Source organism: Lethenteron reissneri, chromosome 67 (genome assembly GCF_015708825.2).
Source record: "Lethenteron reissneri isolate LAM-NWPU_2019-01 chromosome 67, ASM1570882v1, whole genome shotgun sequence".
Taxonomy (NCBI): Eukaryota; Metazoa; Chordata; class Hyperoartia; order Petromyzontiformes; family Petromyzontidae; genus Lethenteron; species Lethenteron reissneri.
In genome coordinates, this window is record NC_083845.1 from 4459642 (window position 1) to 4480027 (window position 20386).

Consider the following 20386-nt stretch of genomic DNA (forward strand, 5'->3'; position numbering starts at 1 on the left):
CCCCAGTAATTTGTGAGATGCAGTCCATTCACCTACATTCTACCGGGGACAGTCGGACATCCCACTGCCTCTCACTAGCAGTCCCATGGCTCACGGACTTTTAATGGGTCCTATGGGGACCGAGGATTGCGTGGGGTCTTCTCTCGGGGGGAAGAGAGTAATTAATTCGTTTTAAAAGCTTTTCCAATATCCCTCTCTTCCCAGACAGCCTGACCACATGACAGAGTCACTCTCGCTCCATCCCACTCCCCCATCAACGCCCTCCCTCCCTCCCCTCCCTCCCTCCCCATCATCGCCCTCCCTTCCTCTCCTCCCAACACAACTCCACTTCCCCATAACCGCTCGCAGTCCCCTCTCTAGCTTTGTTGAGGAAGACCACCACGCCCAGGAGTCGTACCTGTTGCCCAAAAGAGCAAGAGGATGTGATGGGGGGTGGTGGGGGGGGATGAGACTCGAATTTTCGAACCGTGGTGTCCGTCGCAGAGTTCTGGAGGGACCGGCGCTCACGCTTATCCAGACCATGAAGCTGGCATTCTCCGTCATCAACAACACGCTGAGGCTCAAGCCGGCGTCGGACGAGCTCACGCCGCTGGAGCACGCGCTCACTCAGCAGGGTGAGCGGTCGCGTCGTCGCAACGTCACGCGGCCACCCAGCCGGCGATCGTTTGGGCTGCGTCGTTTATCTCAGTCGTAGTCCTCGTATATATCTATATATAAACGGGAAATGTGTGAATGTGCGTCTGTTCTAAATGTTTAGCGTACTTCTCAACATGCAACAAACTTGAAATTTGGCATGTGGGTAGCTTCCAGACTGTACACAATGCAAAACTTATAAAATAGACTTTTGTATTTTGGGGGGGGAGGGAGTGCAATAATGGATGTATTTTGCACGACAAGTGAGCGGTGACGTCACATCTGTGATGTCACCCGCATGCGGCAGCGTCACGCAGTGTGCCTGCTGACGTCACGCATCCCCCGCCCCACCCTCCGTGTAGGCCGTGTATTAATCCAAGACAAGAATCCAAGTCTCGGGCGAAGCCGGGTGGTAAAGCTAGTATATTTATAAATGTTTTTTACCAGGTATGGCTCCCACTGAGCTGCTATGTAGCTTTTTTTCAGAAACAACCCTGGCTATCGCAAATGATAGCTCAATGACGATGGCTTATCATCATCATCGTCGTCGTCACGTGAAACTTTCTACCAGCAGCGAAGTACTCGAAACGAGCGACGTTGATTCTAAATGTGGAGGGGAAAAACACCGGAGGACCCGGAGAAAAATCCACGTGACCATGGGGAGAGAGAGACACGCAAACTCCAAATATATGCAGGCGTGAGGGTCAGGGTCGGGATCGAACCCATGATCTCCTGTATACCAGGCGAGGGAGTTAACATCTAGCCACCGTGATGATGATGATGATGACAGAGAGAGACACGCAAACTCCAAATATACAGCAGCAGGCGTCAGGGCCAGGATCGAACTCGCGACCTTCTGTCAGCGATCCCATTCTCATAGTGTGGCCGACTGAAGCGGTGAAACATTGAGTCGGTTGTTCGGTGCGAGCGGGACACGCGTCACATTTTTTAAATCCTTTATATTAAGTTCGCTTGCTTGCTTGCTTGCGCGCTTACGACCGTGCAAATCTTTCGGTCGTTTTTTAACCCACTTCCCGTGATCCAATTGAGCTGACATTTTGCACACACTTTTTAGGAAAAATAAATTATATTTTATTACCAATTGCTTAATGGTGGCAGGCAATCATCTGACCCATAGGTGGCAGCCATCTCAAGCCAGAGGACGAGAGGACTCTAGCCGCCATGCATATAAAGGATTTATAGTGAAAAACTTTGTTTTTACGGGTTAATTTTTTCCCCCCCCCCCACTGTCATCCGCTTGGCGAGTTCGGTGAGCTCGGCGAGTCTCTTCTGTTTGTACGGTATGCAGCCAGTCACCGCCCTCGGCGTCCGTCGGCGCACTTGCGGTCTCGAGCAGCGTCGCTAAGTTTTCCGCGTCTCCGTCGAGAGGGATTATAACTCCCTCTCATCACAGTCCTGCTGTCTCGTCTCCTACGACATCTACCAGCGTTCCCCGCGCCCGTCACCCCCCCCCCCGCGTCCACCCCGTCTCCCTCCCGCCCCCCTCCCCGCGTCCCCCCATGACTCGTGCGTGGGTTTGCGCGCCATCCACCCACCGCAGGCGTCCACGGCAACGTGATGGCGATCCTGGCGCGTTACATTTACCACCGGCACGACGCCGCGCTGCCCAGGCTCGCCGTGCAGCTGCTCAAGCGCCTCGCCATGGTGAGCGCCAGCAGTGGCCCCACCCCCCACCCCCCTTCAGTACAGGTAGTCCCCGAGTTACGATGGTCCGACTTACGATATTTCGATCTTACGATGGCGATAGCGATACGACAAAATTGCCATCAGCAACCCTAACATCGTTCAAGTGTGCAGACGAAGGACAGAATCTTGGTGACTAGAGTACAATATGATACGTTACGATACGTTCAATGCATGTATGATACGTAGCTTTAGCGATTTCATTTTAGGGTTACCACGATACGTTCAATGCATGCTAAAAGTTTTTACAGCAGATAGGATTGTTTCCTGAAAAAACTTTCTATTAAATTGCAGTTCATATAGGTAGGTTAAGAATTTACCTTGTTTTTTTACTTTACATTTTATTGTGCAATGCAGTATTGTAATTAATAAATACATACAGTATATAGTTTATACAGTACGCTACTGTAAATTGCTCTGTTTTGCTAAATTATCACCATTCTTTAAGACTCCTGGGTAGGCTAGGCCATCTTCGACTTACGATATTTTCGACTTACGATGGGGTCATCGTAACGCATCTCCATCGTAATTAGAGGACTACCTGTACCTTTATTTTTGACTGCAGGAAGAATCTGATGAGCTATAAAGCTCTTGATCAAAGATTTCCAATAGGGGCATGGGGGTCAGAGAGTTACAACAACGAACAATTCAACAAACACGATTCGAGTGCAAAGTATCGGGGAGATAAACAAATCGGTAAGAAAAGTGGATGAGGTTAACGATTAATTATTAAGTTCATTGTGCGCCCCATCTGAATGGAGTTGATACAATCCAAACTGTCAAAAGTTGATGGTTAAAGTATTCCAATGACGCTGGCATTGGTATCACACTTTACACTTTCCCGGACACCTTACCGCTGTAGTAACATCCTCTTTTGTAAAATGATGGATGCGTTTCATTTTTTTTATTTTTTTAAAATTTATTTTATAGTTAAACTTGCGTTTCATTACGTCCCCGGGCACAAACAGCGGTCAAAGGAATCGTAAACACACGTGAACAAAAATATGTCCATCAGCTTCCCGCATCATTATTCTCTAGCAGCATTTGTTTAAGTTTGCGTAACTCTGGATCGGTTTCGACCTTGTGGGTTTTATTGGCAATTGCATTCCCAGAATCTAAATAAAGTTGTTACAGATTGTGAATTTTTTTTCTCAGGGTTGATGTTGGCAATTATTAACGTGTGTGAATTCAGTGAAATTAAATCCGTTAACTGTTGTTTTAACAACCGATGATGGCGCTGGTTCTTTGGCACATGTTTGTGCAACACGTGCTGGCGCTGCGGGGAGCGGTGCCACAGCGGTTAGCGCGCGGCGCTACGAACCTGGCTAATCGTGTTCCATTCCCGCTCATGGACATTTATCTGAACCGGTCCTGGGCCTCCCGTAGGTCGACTCAGCCTCAAATGAGAATCAGTTGCAGTGTGTTAACATCACCACTTGGGAGACAAAGGTGATGGGGCGCGATGCTGGCCACACACCCCCTCGTGCACCGTGCCGGCCTTCGTAATTGCTACTCGCTAACAGCACTTGCCCCAGCAGTCTTCTAGAGGCCGTATGGGGGATCTTTGTCCTTGTGGCGCGTGCCGTGTGAGTGACGGGCGGCTTGTGCCGGCAGGTGGCGCCCATGTCGGTGTACGGCTGTCTCGGCGGAGATGCGCCGGCCATACGGGACGCCTTTATCGGCCGCCTGCGATCACCCACCGAGGTGCAGGCTCCTCACAAACAGCCCTCAGAGTCCCCGCGTGTCCACTCACCACGTGTCGCTCTGCGTGCCCACTCACCACGTGTTGCCCACTCACCACGTGTCACACTGTGTGCCCACTCACCACGTGTCACACTGTGTACCCACTCACCACGTGTCACACTGTGCCCACTCACCACGTGTCACACTGTGTGCCCACTCACCACGTGTCACACTGTGTACCCACTCACCACGCGTCACACTGTGTACCCACTCACCACACGTCACACTGTGTGCCCACTCACCACGCGTCACACTGTGTGCCCACTCACCACGTGTCACACTGTGTGCCCACTCACCACGCGTCACACTGTGCACCCACTCACCACGTGTCACACTGTGTGCCCACTCACCACGTGTTGCCCACTCACCACGTGTCACACTGTGAACCCACTCACCACGCGTCACACTGTGTACCCACTCACCACGTGTCACACTGTGTACCCACTCACCACGCATCACACTGTGTGCCCACTCACCACGTGTCACACTGTGTGCCCACTCACCATGCGCCACACTGTGTACCCACTCACCACGTGTCACACTGTGTGCCCACTCACCACGCGTCACACTGTGTACCCACTCACCACGTGTCACACTGTGTGCCCACTCACCACGCGTCACACTGTGTACCCACTCACCACGCGTCACACTGTGTACCCACTCACCACGTGTCACACTGTGTACCCACTCACCACGTGTCACACTGTGTACCCACTCACCACGCGTCACACTGTGTACCCACTCACCACGCGTCACACTGTGTGCCCACTCACCACGCGTCACACTGTGTACCCACTCACCACGTGTCACACTGTGTACCCACTCACCACGCGTCACACTGTGTGCCCACTCACCACGCGTCACACTGTGTGCCCACTCACCACGTGTCACACTGTGTACCCACTCACCACGTGTCACACTGTGTGCCCACTCACTACGCGTCACACTGTGTACCCACTCACCACGTGTCACACTGTGTACCCACTCACCACGTGTCACACTGTGTGCCCACTCACCACGCGTCACACTGTGTACCCACTCACCACGTGTCACACTGTGTACCCACTCACCACGCGTCACACTGTGTGCCCACTCACCACGTGTCACACTGTGTACCCACTCACCACGTGTCACACTGTGTACCCACTCACCACGCGTCACACTGTCACACTGTGTGCCCACTCACCACGCGTCACACTGTGTGCCCACTCACCACGCGTCACACTGTGTACCCACTCACCACGTGTCACATTGTGTACCCACTCACCACGTGTCACACTGCGTGCTCACTCACCACGTGTCACACTGTGTACCCACTCACCACGTGTCACACTGTGTACCCACTCACCACGTGTCACACTGTGTACCCACTCACCACGTGTCACACTGTGTACCCACTCACCACGCGTCACACTGTGTGCCCACTCACCACGTGTCACACTGTGTACCCACTCACCACGCGTCACACTGTGTGCCCACTCACCACGCGTCACACTGTGTACCCACTCACCACGCGTCACACTGTGTGCCCACTCACCACGCGTCACACTGTGTGCCCACTCAGCCACGTGTCACACTGTGTACCCACTCGCCACGCGTCACACTATGTGCCCACTCACCACGTGTCACACTGTGTGCCCACTCACCACGCGTCACACTGTGTGCCCACTCACAACGTGTCACACTGTGTGCCCACTCACCACGTGTCACACTGTACCCACTCACCACGTGTCACACTGTGTGCCCACTCACCACGTGTTACACTGTGTGCCCACTCACCACGTGTCACACTGTGTACCCACTCACCACGTGTCACACTGTGTGCCCACTCACCACGTGTTACACTGTGTGCCCACTCACCACGTGTCACACTGCGTGCCCACTCACCACGTGTTGTTCGGTGCGTCCACTCACTACGCGTTGTCCGCCGTGTGCCCAGGATATGAGAATCAAGGTGATGATCCTGGAGTTCCTGACGGTTGCCGTGGAGACCCAGCCCGGCCTCATCGAGCTCTTCCTGGACCTGCAGCCGGAGAGCGGCGCGGATAGCGGCTCCAAGGTGAGAAACGGACGCACGCACACATGCACACATACATAAATACATACACGCACACATGCGTGTGTATCATATGTGCGTGTGTGTATAATGGGGAGCAGTTAGCGCGCTGCGCGACGAACCCGGCGACCCAAGTTCGGTTCCCGCTCACGGTCCTGGGCCTCGCCTAGGTCGACTCAGCCTGAAATTAGTACCTGGTGCGGTGTCTAAACATCGCCACTGGGGAGACAAAGGCGGTCGGGCGTGGTGCTAGCCACCCACCCCCTCGTGTACCGTTCCGGCCTTCATAGGTGCTCGCTAACAGCACTTGCCCTTACAGTCTGTTAAGGCTATATGGGGGATCTTTATCTTTGTGTATGTATGTAGTGTATCTATGTATATGTGTGTATGTATATGTGTATCTACGTGTGTATTTATGTGTGTATGTATGTATGTGTGTATGTATGAGTGTATGTGTGTATGTATGAGTGTATGTGTGTATGTATGAGTGTATGTGTGTATTTATGTGTGTATGTATGTATGAGTGTATGCGTGTATTTATGTGTGTATGTATGTGTGTGTCTACGTGTGTATGTATGTGTGTATCTGTGTGTAAGTATGTGTGTATCTATGTATGTATGAGTGTGTGTATGAGTGTATGTGTGTATGTATGTGTGTATGTGTGTATGTATGTGTGTATCTGTGTGTGTATGAGTGTATGTATTATGTATGAGTGTATGTGTGTATGTATGTGTGTATGTATGAGTGTATGTGTGTATTTATGTGTGTATGCATGTGTATCTACGTGTGTATGTATGTGTGTATGTATGAGTGTATGTGTGTGTGTATCTACGTGTGTATGTATGTGTGTATCTGTGTGTAAGTATGTGTGTATGTATGTATGAGTGTATGTTTGTATGTATGAGTGTATGTGTGTACGGCGGATCTTTGTCTTTGTGTGCGTCGGCTACCCAGCAGGAGCTGGCGCTGGGCAATGGCAGCTGCCTGCCCGTGGTGCTCGAGTTGGTGTGTGTGGAAGGCCCTGGGGCGCCCTCCTGTCCCCCGCTGCTCCACCGCACCGCCGTGGCCTTCGTGTACGCGCTGTGGCAGGACCGTCGGCAGAGCGCCATGACCATCCTGAGAAGCAGGTGGGGCGCCACCCACCCATCTACTCGACAACCACAAACCTGTCAAACCCCTTCTCAGTGCTTCGACCTTATCGCAGACCAATTCAGTGCTTATCGGTCACCCCGTGCCCCCTTATTAATCTCAGCGTTCATCCTACCAAGTCCCATCGCAAGGGAGAAACGCAAACAAATAGACAAAAAAGTATATTTTTGTCCGTATTGAAATGGCTGTACGGCCATATGGACCTGAAAACTCAATTTCCCTGCACAAGAATACGGGCTAAACCGTGATGGGTTGACACGGTATGCAACCACCCGCTTGCCCATCATACCTGTGAAGCTTGCCGACCCAATAGCACCGGCAACGCAGTTTGTGTGTCATAGCGTTGTCCGCTGGTTTTTATTTCTTTCAGGAAGGACTTTTGGGAGAACCTCACCTATCCCCTGTTCAGCGACTTCCTGCCAATATCCACCGACATCGAGGTACACGTTCACCGCATCGCGCGGCGCTTTCAGATGCGCTTCTGCAGCTGTCTGGAACGCTCTCTTCCTTCCGATATTAGGAAGCCACTTTTAAATCATCTAGATCAGGGGTGGGGAACCTTTTTTCTGCCAAGGGCCATTTGGATATTTATAACATCATTCGCGGGCCATGCAAAATTCAATTTTCGTTGCTATGAAAAAAGCTCCTATATTTATTGAATTTCGAGTCGTGCGTTTGCCTTGGCAGGGTCAGACAATTATTTTGTGGGCTTTTTGCGGCCCGCAGGCCGGACATTCCCCACCCTGATCTAGGTTGACAAACTAATTTCTTTAGAACTGCTTTTTGTGTTTAGTTTGTTGTCTTTCGCCCGCACCTCTGATTAGCGCGGTTGGCTACGCGCGGGGGAAAAAGAAGAACATACAAACACACGTAGATACACACAGATACACACATACATACACACATAGATACACACATACATACATACACACATACATACACACATAGATACACACATACATACACACATAGATACACACATACATACACACACAGATACACACATACATACACACATAGATACACACATAGATACACACATACATACACACATAGATACACACACACATGCATACACACATAAATACACACATACACTCATACATACACACATACATACACACATACATACATACACACATACACTCATACATACACACATACATACACACATAGATACACACATACATACACACATAGATACACACATACATACACACATAGATACACACATAGATACACACATACATACAGGCATAGATACACACACACATACATACACACATAAATACACACATACACTCATACATACACACATACATACACACATACATAACCAAGGCCTCATCGTTTGAACAAACTAGCAACACCTGTGGATTTTTTCTCTGCGTGGATTTTCTCCGGGTCCTCCTGGTTTTTTTTTCTCCTCCACAGTTCAGATCAACATGACGCATTTCAGAGTATTCGGCTGGTGTACATTTTCACGTGATGATCACAAGCTTCCTTGTTGAGCCATCAATTGTGGCCACTGAAAAGGAGCTATGTGATAGCTCAGTGGGAGCCTTACCTGGTAAAATAAAAAGTTTAGTTTTGAAAGTTGAGCTTAGATTTTGATTTAAATCTTTCGTGACTGCAGGGATTCATATTTTTGGTTCTTTCGGTAAAGTCACGTAGAAGGGAAACAATAAAATAATAAAAATCTAAAACAATACAATTCTCATGCCATTTCGACTGCAACACAAGCAATCATCATCAGGTGTGAAATCCATCACGAGGTGTGGATTTCACACCTGATGATGATTGACATGTCGTGAGAATGTTATTGTTTTATATTATTATTTTATTGTTTCCCTTCTACGTGACTTTACCGAAAGAACCAAGAATATAGTTGAGCTTAGGTTAAACAAAATACACTTGGAACGATATCAAGACCATCATCACCACCACCGTCGTCATCACTAGCAGTGGGAGCCTTACCTGGTAAAATAAAAAGGTTAAGTTTAGTTGAAGCTCACGACGTTTCGGGCGCCCAGTCTGCCTCAGCAGCAGACCACGCTTTCCTACCTGATGACGGACACTTGTGTTGCTACCCACGTGACTTTACCGAAAGAGCCAAAGAGTTATGGACTCCTGCAGTCACGAAAGCTTCAAATCGAGATGAAAGTTGAAGAGTCCTTGCCTTGCTGTGAACCGCGAGTGACGTCCGGCGGTGTCGCCCTGTGCCGCCCCTCTCCTCGTCAGGTCAGCACGCTCGAAGCGTGCGCCTTCATCCTCAAGATCATCTCCCTGGAGGTGTTCTACGTCGTCAGGTGAGACTCCCCGCGCTGCGTCCGCTCCGCGTCCCCCATGCAAACCCCACCAACGGCTGTCCGGGCCCAGACGAGATTACTCGTATGGGATGTTCAAATACCTTTAGCAAGGAATCAAGTCTGCATTAACCACACGTACTTGTGGTGATGTCGCTGCTCGCCCCGAGCTATGAATTAAATTTGGTTCCGCACTTCCATTTGGCCAAATTCCAGCTGTGAGAAATTTCAATGTTTGGTTTGGTGTGTCATGGGCCCAACGTTACTCTCTGTCTGTGGACCAGAAGGCGGCACCTGACGACGTTAGGGAGGTAGTTCTACAATATCCGCTTACGTGGGCCGTTCGTCTGTCACAAAGGGGGTCGCGCTGCTGCACGAGACATCGGAATTGATTCCGATGTCACGACGCCGGTCGCATCATCCGGATTTAAATCGGGGAGAAGCGGCGTTTCCAAATATTCCACAGTTACACATTTTGGCAAAGATGCGACCGCAGCGACGTTTGGCTGCATGCGGCCACGCTGATGCCCCTGCCGCTACTTCCGCCACCTCCCCCCCCCCCGGCCCCCCGTTCCAGTGGCTCTCTGGACCCGTCGCTGGTGCTGGTGCTGCGGAGGCTGAATGAGGGCGGCCGTTACCGCTACTGGTCGGGCTACGTGCGCGGGCTGGCGTGCCGCCTGGCGTCGCGCGCGCAGCTCGGCGACGGGGACCAGGACGTTGGCGGCGGTGGCGGCGGCGCCGGCTACGCGGCGGCGCCGGAGGCCGCAGAAGACGGAACCAACCTGGTGGAGGCGTGGAGGACCCTGCTCATCCTCGCCACCAATCACGTACGTCCGTGCCAGCGGTCACGCGGGTGCGCGAGCGGTCACATAGGGACGCTGCAATCACATAGGCCGTCGCCTCCCCCGTGCTGGTCCTGTGTTGCGCGCGAGTGATATTGTTCGGATTATTATTGTTTTGCAGTTGAATTGTATCTTGGTGAGCATTTATATGGGGTCAGTGGGGCAGTGAGTGAGTGAGCGGTTAGCTGGGCTGGTGGGAAAGTGAATGGGTGGGTGAGTAAGTGAATGGGTGGGTGAGTAAGTGAATGGGTGGGTGGGAGGGCAAGTTAGTAAATAGGCGGGTTGGTCAATAAATGGATCGGTAGATGGGTGAGTGAGTGGGCCGGTTGATGGGTGAGTTAGCCAGTGAATGTACGCGCAGAAAATGAGCGAGAGGGCGAGTGCATGTATTTCGTGACCAAGTGAACACGCGAGTGAGCGGTCGACTGAAACGAGTGAATGAGCGATTGAGTCGCTGAGTAAGTGAGCAAGCAGGGTGAGTGAGCCTGTGAGTGACTGAGCGAGCGTGTGAGCGCGCCCGAGCCGTGCCGTGCTCACGCGCCGTGCGTGTCGCTGCAGGGGAACATTCTCTTCCTGGACGACGACGAGACCCGGGCCACCGTCATGCAGGACGTCCTGGCGGGGCTCAGCGTCCTGGTAAGAGTAGTCCCCCCCCCCTCCCCCCTCTTTTCCCCCCTCCCCACCCCCTCTGCCCCCCGCACCCCCCATCCCCACCGGCCGCGGTGCCAAGATGTTAACTACCCCACCTGGTTTACGGGAGGTCCTGGGTTCGATCCCGACCCTTTAACGCCTAAATTTCGATTTAAAGCTTTCGTGACTGCAGCGATTCATCTTCTTGGTTCTTTCGGTAAAGTCACGTAGAAGGGAAACAATAAAATAATAAAAATAAAACATAATAAAATAATTCTCACGACGTTTCGGCCACAACGCAAGCAGCCATCCTCAGGTGAAGAACAGGTCTGTCGGAAAGACAGCGTCTGAAATTATTTCAGACGCTGTCTTTCCGACAGACCTGTTTTATTACTTCCCTTCTACGTAACTTTACCGAAAGAACCAAGAAGATGAATCCTTTAACGCCTGTTGTTTATTTGGAGGTTTGCGTGTCTCTCTCCCCGTGGTCGCGTGGATTTTTCTCCGGGTGCTTCGGTTTTCCCCTCCACGGTTAGAATCATGCCTTTAGATGATTTGGCTGCTGAAAATGTCCACATGATAGGCCACTTCATTGAGCTGTCATTTCTTGTGACCAGGTCGCTTCTGAGAAAGAGTTACACAGCTCATTGGACCTTACCTGGTAAAATAACAAAAAAGAGTTGTATTATTTTTCTTCATGTCCTGACTGTGTGAGGTCATGTGTGCGTGTGTGTCCTGTAGCGGTAGTGCGGCGGTTAGCACGCTGTGCTACAAACCCAGCGAACTGAGTTCGATTCCCGCCCACAGTCAACACCAGTGACGATTATCTGAACCGGTCCTGGGCCTCCCCTAGCTGGACCCAGCCTCAAATAAGTACCTGGTGCGGTGTGTAGTGAACATCGCCACTAGGGAGGCAAAGGCGGTCAGGCATTGTGTTGGACATCCACCCCCTCGCGTGCAGTGCCAGCCTTCATAAGTCTATCCCTCTGAGTCACTGTATATCTCTGTGGGTCTGTATGCGTTTTCATGCTAATTCATGTATTCCCATGTCCCCCATGTGTCCCCATGTATCCTCGTGTGTGTCAGTGGGTCCTTGTGTATGTACTCATGGGTCCATGTGTGTGCCCGTGTGTCCACGTCTGTCCTCCTGTGTCCCCGCGTGGCACCAAGTGTCTCCCATGCGTATCCCCCGCGTGCCCCGATGTATTCTAACGTCTCCTCGTCTGTCCTCTGTGTGTCCCCCTGCGTGTGCTGTCCCTCACAGGTGAAGGTGGAGTGCAGTCGGCTGTGCATGCACCTCATGGCCATGCTGTCTACCACTCTGTGTGTTCTGCTGCGGCATTGGGGCAGGTACGCACGCGAATGCACGCGAACACACACGGACATGCACAGCTACAACACTTTCAAATCATCCCACAATCATGGCGCTCATCTTCGTAGCAGCGGCTATTTTGGCTGAGCCATCGAACAAAGGTGGCGGTCACTGCTTCGAGTGCTTTCAGATGCGCTTCTGCGGCCGTCTGGAACGCTCTTCTTTCCGCTATTAGGAAGCCACTGGGAGCTGTGCACTTTTACATCATCGTCTAGATTGACTAACTCATTTCTTTAGAACTGCATGCAGTGTTCAGTTTGTTGTCCTTCCCCCACACCTCGATTTAGCACGGTTGGCTACGCACGGTGGCGCGAAAGAAGTTCGACACAAACACACATGTACATCAACTCACTTTCACGGGCGGCTGCCGAGATGGGAGACCCAGCATGTGAGCGGTGCCGATTCGGCGTCTGTGACTTGTGAGCCGCCCCTCGTCGACCTCGCAGCAAATTTGCGTGCGCGGGGATGAGACAGAACTGCCCGGGGTGACACGGAACCAGCCCTGTGTCCCGCCGGCGTTTTTTTTCTCCGCTATCTGTTCTCACGCCCTCCCGCTTGCACCGTTGCGTGTTCCCCCGCGGCGCCAGCGCTCTGCCGGGCGGCCAGGACGTGCTGCCGGAGCTGCTGGACGTGCTGCGACGGCTGCAGCAGGCAACGGAGCGGCGCCTCGCCGAGAAGATCAAAGCGCGGCTCCTCGCGGCCGTGATGCTCGTTCTGCAGCAGAGGCGCCTCCGAGGTTGGAAGCCGCCGTGCCGTTGTTTTGTCCACGCGCGCGTGTTGATCATAGTGGGGTGACGGTAACGTTCCAGACGGCCGCTGAAGCGATGATGGTCACGGTGCTGGTGGCGGTAATGGCGACGGTGGTAACCGCGTCGCCTATCCACGTTCCCCCCCCCTCTGAAGCCGGTACTCTGCCCGGACACAAGCAGCTGGTGCAGCTGGTGTGCGAGACGCTGCGGCAGGAGGTGACGGCGCTCATGGAGCAGAGCCAGAGCTCGTGGCGGGCGGCGGCGGCGGCGGCGCCACAAGCCGGCACCCTGGGAGTCGACAGCATGGACACGGATTCAGCTCCAGCCCCTGCCAGGGATGACAGGGACGGGGTGAGGACAACACGGCAGTCATTCCACACTCGCCGCTCCACGCAGCGAGTGATACAGGCCCATGTCTCTCTGGTTAGAGGCACAGGCCCAGGTCCGTCTGGTGAGAGACACAGGCCCAGGTCTGTCTGGTGAGAGGCACAGGCCCAGGTCTGTCTGGTGAGAGACGCAGGCCCAGGTCTGTCTGGTGAGAGACACAGGCCCAGGTCTGTCTGGTGAGAGACGCAGGCCCAGGTCTGTGTGGTGAGAGACACAAGCCCAGGTCTGTGTGGTGAGAGACGCAGGCCCAGGTCTGTGTGGTGAGAGACACAGGCCCAGGTCTGTGTGGTGAGAGACGCAGGCCCAGGTCTGTCTGGTGAGAGACACAGGCCCAGGTCTGTCTGGTGAGAGACGCAGGCCCAGGTCTGTGTGGTGAGAGACACAGGCCCAGGTCTGTCTGGTGAGAGACGCAGGCCCAGGTCTGTGTGGTGAGAGACACAGGCCCAGGTCTGTGTGGTGAGAGACGCAGGCCCAGGTCTGTCTGGTGAGAGACACAGGCCCAGGTCCGTCTGGTGAGAGACACAGGCCCAGGTCTGTCTGGTGAGAGACACAGGCCCAGGTCTGTCTGGTGAGAGACACAGGCCCAGCTCTGTCTGGTGAGAGACACAGGCCCAGCTCTGTCTGGTGAGAGACACAGGCCCAGGTCTGTCTGGTGAGAGACACAGGCCCAGGTCTGTGTGGTGAGAGACACAGGCCCAGGTCCGTGTGGTGAGAGACGCAGGCCCAGGTCTGTCTGGTGAGAGACACAGGCCCAGGTCTGCCTGGTGAGAGACACAGGCCCAGGTCTGTCTGGTGAAAGACACAGGCCCAGGTCTGTCTGGTGAGAGGCACAGGCCCAGGTCTGTCTGGTGAGAGGCACAGGCCCAGGTCTGTCTGGTGAGAGACACAGGCCCAGGTCTATCTGGTGAGAGACACAGGCCCAGGTCTGTGTGGTGAGAGACACAGGACCAGGTCCGTGTGGTGAGAGACACAGGCCCAGGTCTCTCTGGTGAGAGGCATCAATGCTGGACAACCCGGATTAATCACAGGCAGTGGCTGAGAGACGGATTGTATGCATGTTGAACTTCTTTCGCACCGTAAGTAGCCAGCCGTTCTAATAGGAGGTGCGTGGGAAGGACAACAAACTAAACACAAAAAGCAGTTCTCAAGAAATGAGTTTTCAACATGATTTAAAAGTACACAGCTCAATATCGGAAGGAACCCCAAGATCTCAGCGGTGCCGACTCTGTGCCCTGACCTCTGAGCCACCGGGTCACGTCAAGACAGGCGATGGATGCACGCCCATCATCTGCCACGGCTGCTGCTGCTGCCACCGCTCGCTCTTCTCGGGTCTCGGCGGTGTAGCAGGAATCTCTTTTGTAAGACAGTCGTTCTGGTGTCGGCGGCGGCGGCGAAACTCTCGGCGTGCGTGCCGGGCCCCGTGCCGCGTCCTGCCGCAGGTGTGCGTGGTGGCGCTGCACTTGGCCAAGGAGCTCTACCTGCTGGAGGAGGGCACGGGCGGCGGCGGTGGCGGCGGCAGCGGGTACCTGAGCTGCGTGCGTGAGGGCGCGCTGCTGCCCGCCGTGGGCGCTGCCCTCGAGTGGAGCCTGCAGCGGCGGTGCCAACTCCACTTCACAGAGGCGGCGCTGCACTGGCTGCTGGCGCTCTCCACCACCGCGGAGGTATGACAGGGAGACAAAGGCGGCCGTGGTGTTGGTCTCCCACCGCCATCGCGTGCCGTGCCGGCCTTAGTAGGTGCTACTCGCTACTGACAGCGCCCGCCCCATCAGATGGACTCACTTAACCCTCGGTATATCCGCTAAGACGGCTGATTCGAGAAGGAGGGCACGCGGATGTGGGTCCCACGTTTCTTTCTCCGTTGGTTTTGTTCGTCATCTTTGTCATGCCGCTCCCCCGCCTTGGTTACTTAATGAACCCTCTACACATTAACAAGCCACCTCTGTTTAGGGAGAGAAGCCGACCCAGAGGACGCGATGATCCATATGTGCTGTGACCCTCCTTGCACGTCCGCGTGTCCTCTCTTGCGACTGTTAAAATGGGTTCAGTTAACAAAAAGAAACCACGAGTCCGTTAAGAGGCTACACGGCGTAGCTTTGTCTTTGTCCCGGTGGCACCGGTGCCGAGCGGTGCGTTGTGCGCCGCGGTGTGCAGGGCGCCCAGGCGCTGGCCGCGGTCGGGGTGCTGCAGTGCCTGTGCCTGCCCCTGCTGAGCACCTACCAGGTGGACGCCAACGGCCTCGCCGCGCTCGAGGTGAGCACCGTCCGGACGTGTGCTCGCCCACGCCTGCCGAGTGTCGCCCGTACACCCGTCGCCCAACTAGCCCAGCTGTGCCCACACACTCGCCTACGCACTCACTCGACCACTTCGCCTACCTGCTTAACCACCAACCCGGCCCACCTTCATGCCTTCCACCCCTGCTGTTGTTGAGCGGTTACTGATCCTACATGGGTCACTTCAGTTTCATTTTTCAGTTTCATTTATGTGGTATAGCCCTGTGAGCCATTCGGCTCTTGAATCGGGTTCAACCGCAGCAAACAAAAACATGAGCTGACAGTAGAGCCGGATTGTCCCACATGCTTCGTGTGCCTGCGCGTGCGACTGTGTCGTGTGTGTGTGTCCCGTGTGTGTCTCTTGTGTGTGACTGTGTCCCATGTGTGTCCCTTGTGTAACAATGCGTGCCCCTTGTGTGTCCCGTGTGTGTGCCTATCCGTGTGTGTCTCCCGTGTGTGTCCTGTGTGTCACTTCCGTGTGTGCCCTTGTATGTCCCGTGTGCGTGTCCCACGTTTGACCCCTGCGTGTGTCTCCCGCGTGCGTGTCACGCACGGTGTACAGAAGGCTGGGGGACCCCCGCGGAGGAGCCACGAGGCGCCCAGCTGGCAAGGCGCCTACTGCCTGTGCCTGGCCGTCCTGCAGGCCGTCCTGAGGCAGCTGCGTCACAGCGCCCTGCCTCAGGCCCTCGACTTCCTGGGCGTCCACCAGGAGCGCATCCTGCAGGTCGCGACCCCTGCCGGCTGACCGGCCGTCCTCTTGATACGCGTGCGGGCGCTCGTTGGCGGCGCGCCAGTGCCTTGCGTAGCTGCGTTCGTCACGCCAGTAGGGTGATACGTTTCCATTCATTGGCTACCACAGTCTGATAAGCTCTCCAACCCCCCCCCCCCCTCTCCACCTCCCTTCAACTTGCTTATAAGGGATTACATCTTGAATCATTGCTTCACTTGATGCAGCTAATTCGGCTGTGACGGTCCCACCTGATGACGGAGACTTGTGTTGCCTCCGAAACGTCGTGATTTTTATTTTTATTTTTATTTTGATGTTTTACTTACGTGACTTAACCGAAAAAAACCTAAGAATATGAATCTTTGCAGTCACGAAAGCTTCAAATCTAGAATTGTTACCTGGACGTTCAGGTTCGGGGTGTCCCCTAATTCATGGGTAGGATGCCCCCCGCCGCCCCCCCAAGCTTTGTTCTCTCCAATAGCCAACAGTGAAATACATTTTCTTGATTCTTTCGGTAAAGTCACGTAGAATGTAAATGATAAAATAATAAAAATAAAACATAATAAAATAATTCTCACGACGTTTCGGCCACAACGCAAGCAGCCGTCCTCAGGTGGAGAGCAGGTCTGTCGAGTAGACAGTCTACGGGACTTTACCGAAAGAACCAAGAAGATGAATCCCTGCAGTCACGAAAGCTTTAAATCGAAGTGAAATACATTTAAATGTTCCCACATTTTATCGGTGTATCGACGATGCCTGAACGTGTTGAACGTCTTTCGCACCGCCGTACGTAGCCAACCGTGCTAATCGGACGTGCGGGGGGAAGGACAACAAACGGAACATAAAAAGGCAGTCCTCGATCTGTATGATTTAAAAGTGCGTAGCTGCCAGTGGCTTCCTAATATCGGAAGGAAGAGCGTTCCAGACGGCCGCGGAATCGCGTCCGCAAGCGCCGTGCGATGCCGTGACAATCTCGTGCCGGGTGGCAGCGTCTCACTCGGGCGGAGGGCAGGGAAGAGAAGGGGAGAGCGGAGTTTGTGACTTGGGCTGCGTGTCGCACCGCTGCGCCTTTCCCAGAGCCTGCAGGCGGTGCGGGGGGTGCTGGGCCAGGCCTGCCTGGAGGAGGCGGAGAAGACGGTCGCCTTCCTCCTGCACTTGGCCTACTTCACCAGGGAGTGGCACTTCCACCTGCCGCTGTTGCTGAACTCCGTGCAGGTGAGCTCTGTTCAGGTGACCTGCCGTGCAGGCGAGCTCCGCCGTCAAGGTGTTGACGACGGGGGTCGAGTGGCTCACACATCAAAGAGCTGGCACCGCTGAAAAATAGCCTCGGTTCAGATCCAGGTTTCAGCCGCTGCCTGTGGTTTAAACCGGGTTTTCAAGCGTAGTGAGTCGATGGTAACCAGTGACTTACACAGAGGCCCATAGACTCGCATAGAGACCCATGGACAGAGGTGGGTGGGAGGTGAGGGGGGAGCGGTAGTGCAGTGGTTAGCGCGCGCCGCGCTTCCAACCCGGTGACCCGAGTTCAATGCCCGTTCACGGCCAACACTAGGGAGACAAATGCGGCCGGGCGTGGTGCTGGCCACCCACCGCGCCGTGTGCTGTGTGTCCGGCCCTCATAGGCGCTGCCACTCTGGCAACAGCACACGGGGGGGGTGGTGGGGGGACCTTTGGGTTGGGGGGTGGGGGAAGATTACGAAACAATATTCGTCATCGGCCGGGCGAGAGAGAATGTTCCAATGCCGGTGCTTGGATTGTTGACGGCGGCGTCCGCGTCCTTCCGTGTTGCTGCAGGTGGCGCTCTGCTCCCTATGCCAGACGTGCACCGCCTTGCTGCACAGCCAGAAGCTCCTGCAGCAGTACCTCGCGGTGAGTGGTGCCGCCGCACTAGCACCGGGCTAGCGCCGGGCTAACGCCGGGCTAGCGCCGGACAGAGTCGCTCCCTTTGCCCCCAACTCTTTCTCTCCGCGCCAGCGACGACTTCCCTCTTCATCGTCCTCCGTCCCAGCTTTGTCCTTCCGCTCGTTAGCTCGGCTCGCGGCGGGTGTGCTTGGCAACGCCGCAACGTACCATGCGGTCATGAGCGGCTGCCGCACCACCCCCCCGCCCCCACCCACCCACAACACAGCCTGTTAGGGTGAGCACTGCGCCCAGTGTCGTCACATCTCGGCAGATCTTGGGAAGTTGCAGCGGGGTTCACTGTCACCGTTGCGGCGGGACGCGTCACCCCTCTTGATGCACAAACTGCAGCAGCAAATTGCGCAACTTTGGTTGGCGGTCAACGTTGAAAGTGAGAGCCGCAACCCTCAAAGGAATGTCGCCGCCACCGCCCCCCGTGGTGGTGCAGTTATGGTGACAGGAGAACAGGTGGAAGCGGTTAAGGAGGTGTTGCGGTAGTGATAGGGGTGGGGTAGTGATAGGGGTTGGGGTAGTGGTAGGGGTTGGGGTAGTGATAGGGGTAGTGATAGGGGTTAGTAATAGGGGTAGTGAGAGTGGTTGGGGTAGTGATAGGTGTAGTGAGGCCTGGTCGTAGCTGGGGGCGGCAGGGGGTTCGAGAGTAGCGGCAGTGCAGGATGACGCTGGGCTAGTGAAGAAGAGGGATGGGGGTTGTTGTAAGAGAGGCTGCCGGTTCGAGTGAAGGTGATTGCTCTGTGTGCTGCAACGGAGTCTGTTCCAGCGAAGGCGGGGAGGGAGTTGAATGAATGGATTGTCGTTGCCTGTGACCGCGACCAATGTCGCCCCTGACGCGACGATGCCTCGTGCGCTGCAGTCGAAAAGCGCGGGGCTGGCGGCGGCACCCGGCCGGGACGGCGGTGGTCGCGGCGGCTGCGGCACGGGCGTCGGCGTCGGCGGCGTCGGCGGCACCGGCGAAGTCGGCCAGGAGGCAGAGCGAGGCCCCGGCGGCGTGGCCCTGGCCCAGGCGAGCCTGCTGCGCATCCTGGGCACCACGCTGGCCGCACTGCGCCGATTCAGCCCCGACGTCTGCCAGATCCTGCTGGACCAGGTCACGACCCCGCACCATCCCCCACCGCTTGTTGGTTTGTCGTGAAACTCGCCGATTGCGGCCCGTCGTGCCGGTCGTCCCGTTGGTTTGTCGCCGCCGTGACCGGCGTCGCTTGCGCGGTTTATTGTTGCGAGTCTGATTGATGTGGCACGCGCGGTGTCGTGGCCGTGACTGACGCGGCTCGTGCGTGTGGCGCAGACGATGGACCTGTCGGAGTACGAGCCGCTCTTCTCGCTGAGCCTGGTGGCTCCGTCGTGCGACGCCGACGCCAGCCCCTCGCTCGGCTCGCTCCTCTCCGCGATCAGCGTCGCTCAGGGCCTCGCCGCGCAGGTCGGCGAGCACCAGCACCGTCACTGCTTCCCACACGTTTGCGCTGTCCTGGGACTTTTACTTACTCGTGCGTGTGTGTGTGTGTTTATGTCGCTGTTAGACTCAAACATAGCGCTTACTTGCACCTGTACCTAACCTTTTTTTCTGCCGCCTCTCGGTTCCCACTTGATTTGTATTCATGTGTCTGTTTATACTCTTTGGTTTTTTCGGTAAAGTCACGTAGGTGAAAATAATAATTTAAATGAAAAAACAACTAGATTAAATCACGACGTTTCGGAGGCACCACAAGCTTCCGTCTTCAGGTGGAACTGTTACAGCCAAAATCACTGTCGTAAGTGAAGATAGCTAATAGAGATACGCGATTATATAGGGTAAGAGGGGGGGAGGAGCCAAGGTAGGGGGGGGGGATAAGCTATAGGAACGCGAAGTTAAGCCGATTGATAACATCTATTTATTATGCAGGAGAGGGGCGGGAGTATTGGGG

General features: G+C 54.6%; 1 protein-coding gene across 2 annotated transcripts in view; it reads left to right on the plus strand.

Annotated features, from left to right (window-relative positions):
- Positions 1–20386, plus strand: part of NUP188 (nucleoporin 188) — a 55480-nt gene that overhangs the window by 29222 nt on the left and 5872 nt on the right. Inside the window, exons 24-42 of one of the 2 annotated variants that reach the window (XM_061578646.1) lie at positions 484–614; positions 2195–2298; positions 3952–4041; positions 6020–6139; positions 7091–7263; positions 7656–7725; positions 9527–9594; positions 10169–10418; positions 10992–11069; positions 12328–12413; positions 13023–13171; positions 13339–13535; positions 15011–15232; positions 15723–15821; positions 16404–16565; positions 17646–17783; positions 18363–18437; positions 19339–19572; positions 19771–19902. In XM_061578646.1, the coding sequence (XP_061434630.1) occupies positions 484–614; positions 2195–2298; positions 3952–4041; positions 6020–6139; positions 7091–7263; positions 7656–7725; positions 9527–9594; positions 10169–10418; positions 10992–11069; positions 12328–12413; positions 13023–13171; positions 13339–13535; positions 15011–15232; positions 15723–15821; positions 16404–16565; positions 17646–17783; positions 18363–18437; positions 19339–19572; positions 19771–19902 (2578 nt within the window). The remainder of the gene's footprint in view (positions 1–483; positions 615–2194; positions 2299–3951; positions 4042–6019; positions 6140–7090; positions 7264–7655; positions 7726–9526; positions 9595–10168; positions 10419–10991; positions 11070–12327; positions 12414–13022; positions 13172–13338; positions 13536–15010; positions 15233–15722; positions 15822–16403; positions 16566–17645; positions 17784–18362; positions 18438–19338; positions 19573–19770; positions 19903–20386) is intronic. The other variant, XM_061578647.1, reaches the window with a different exon arrangement.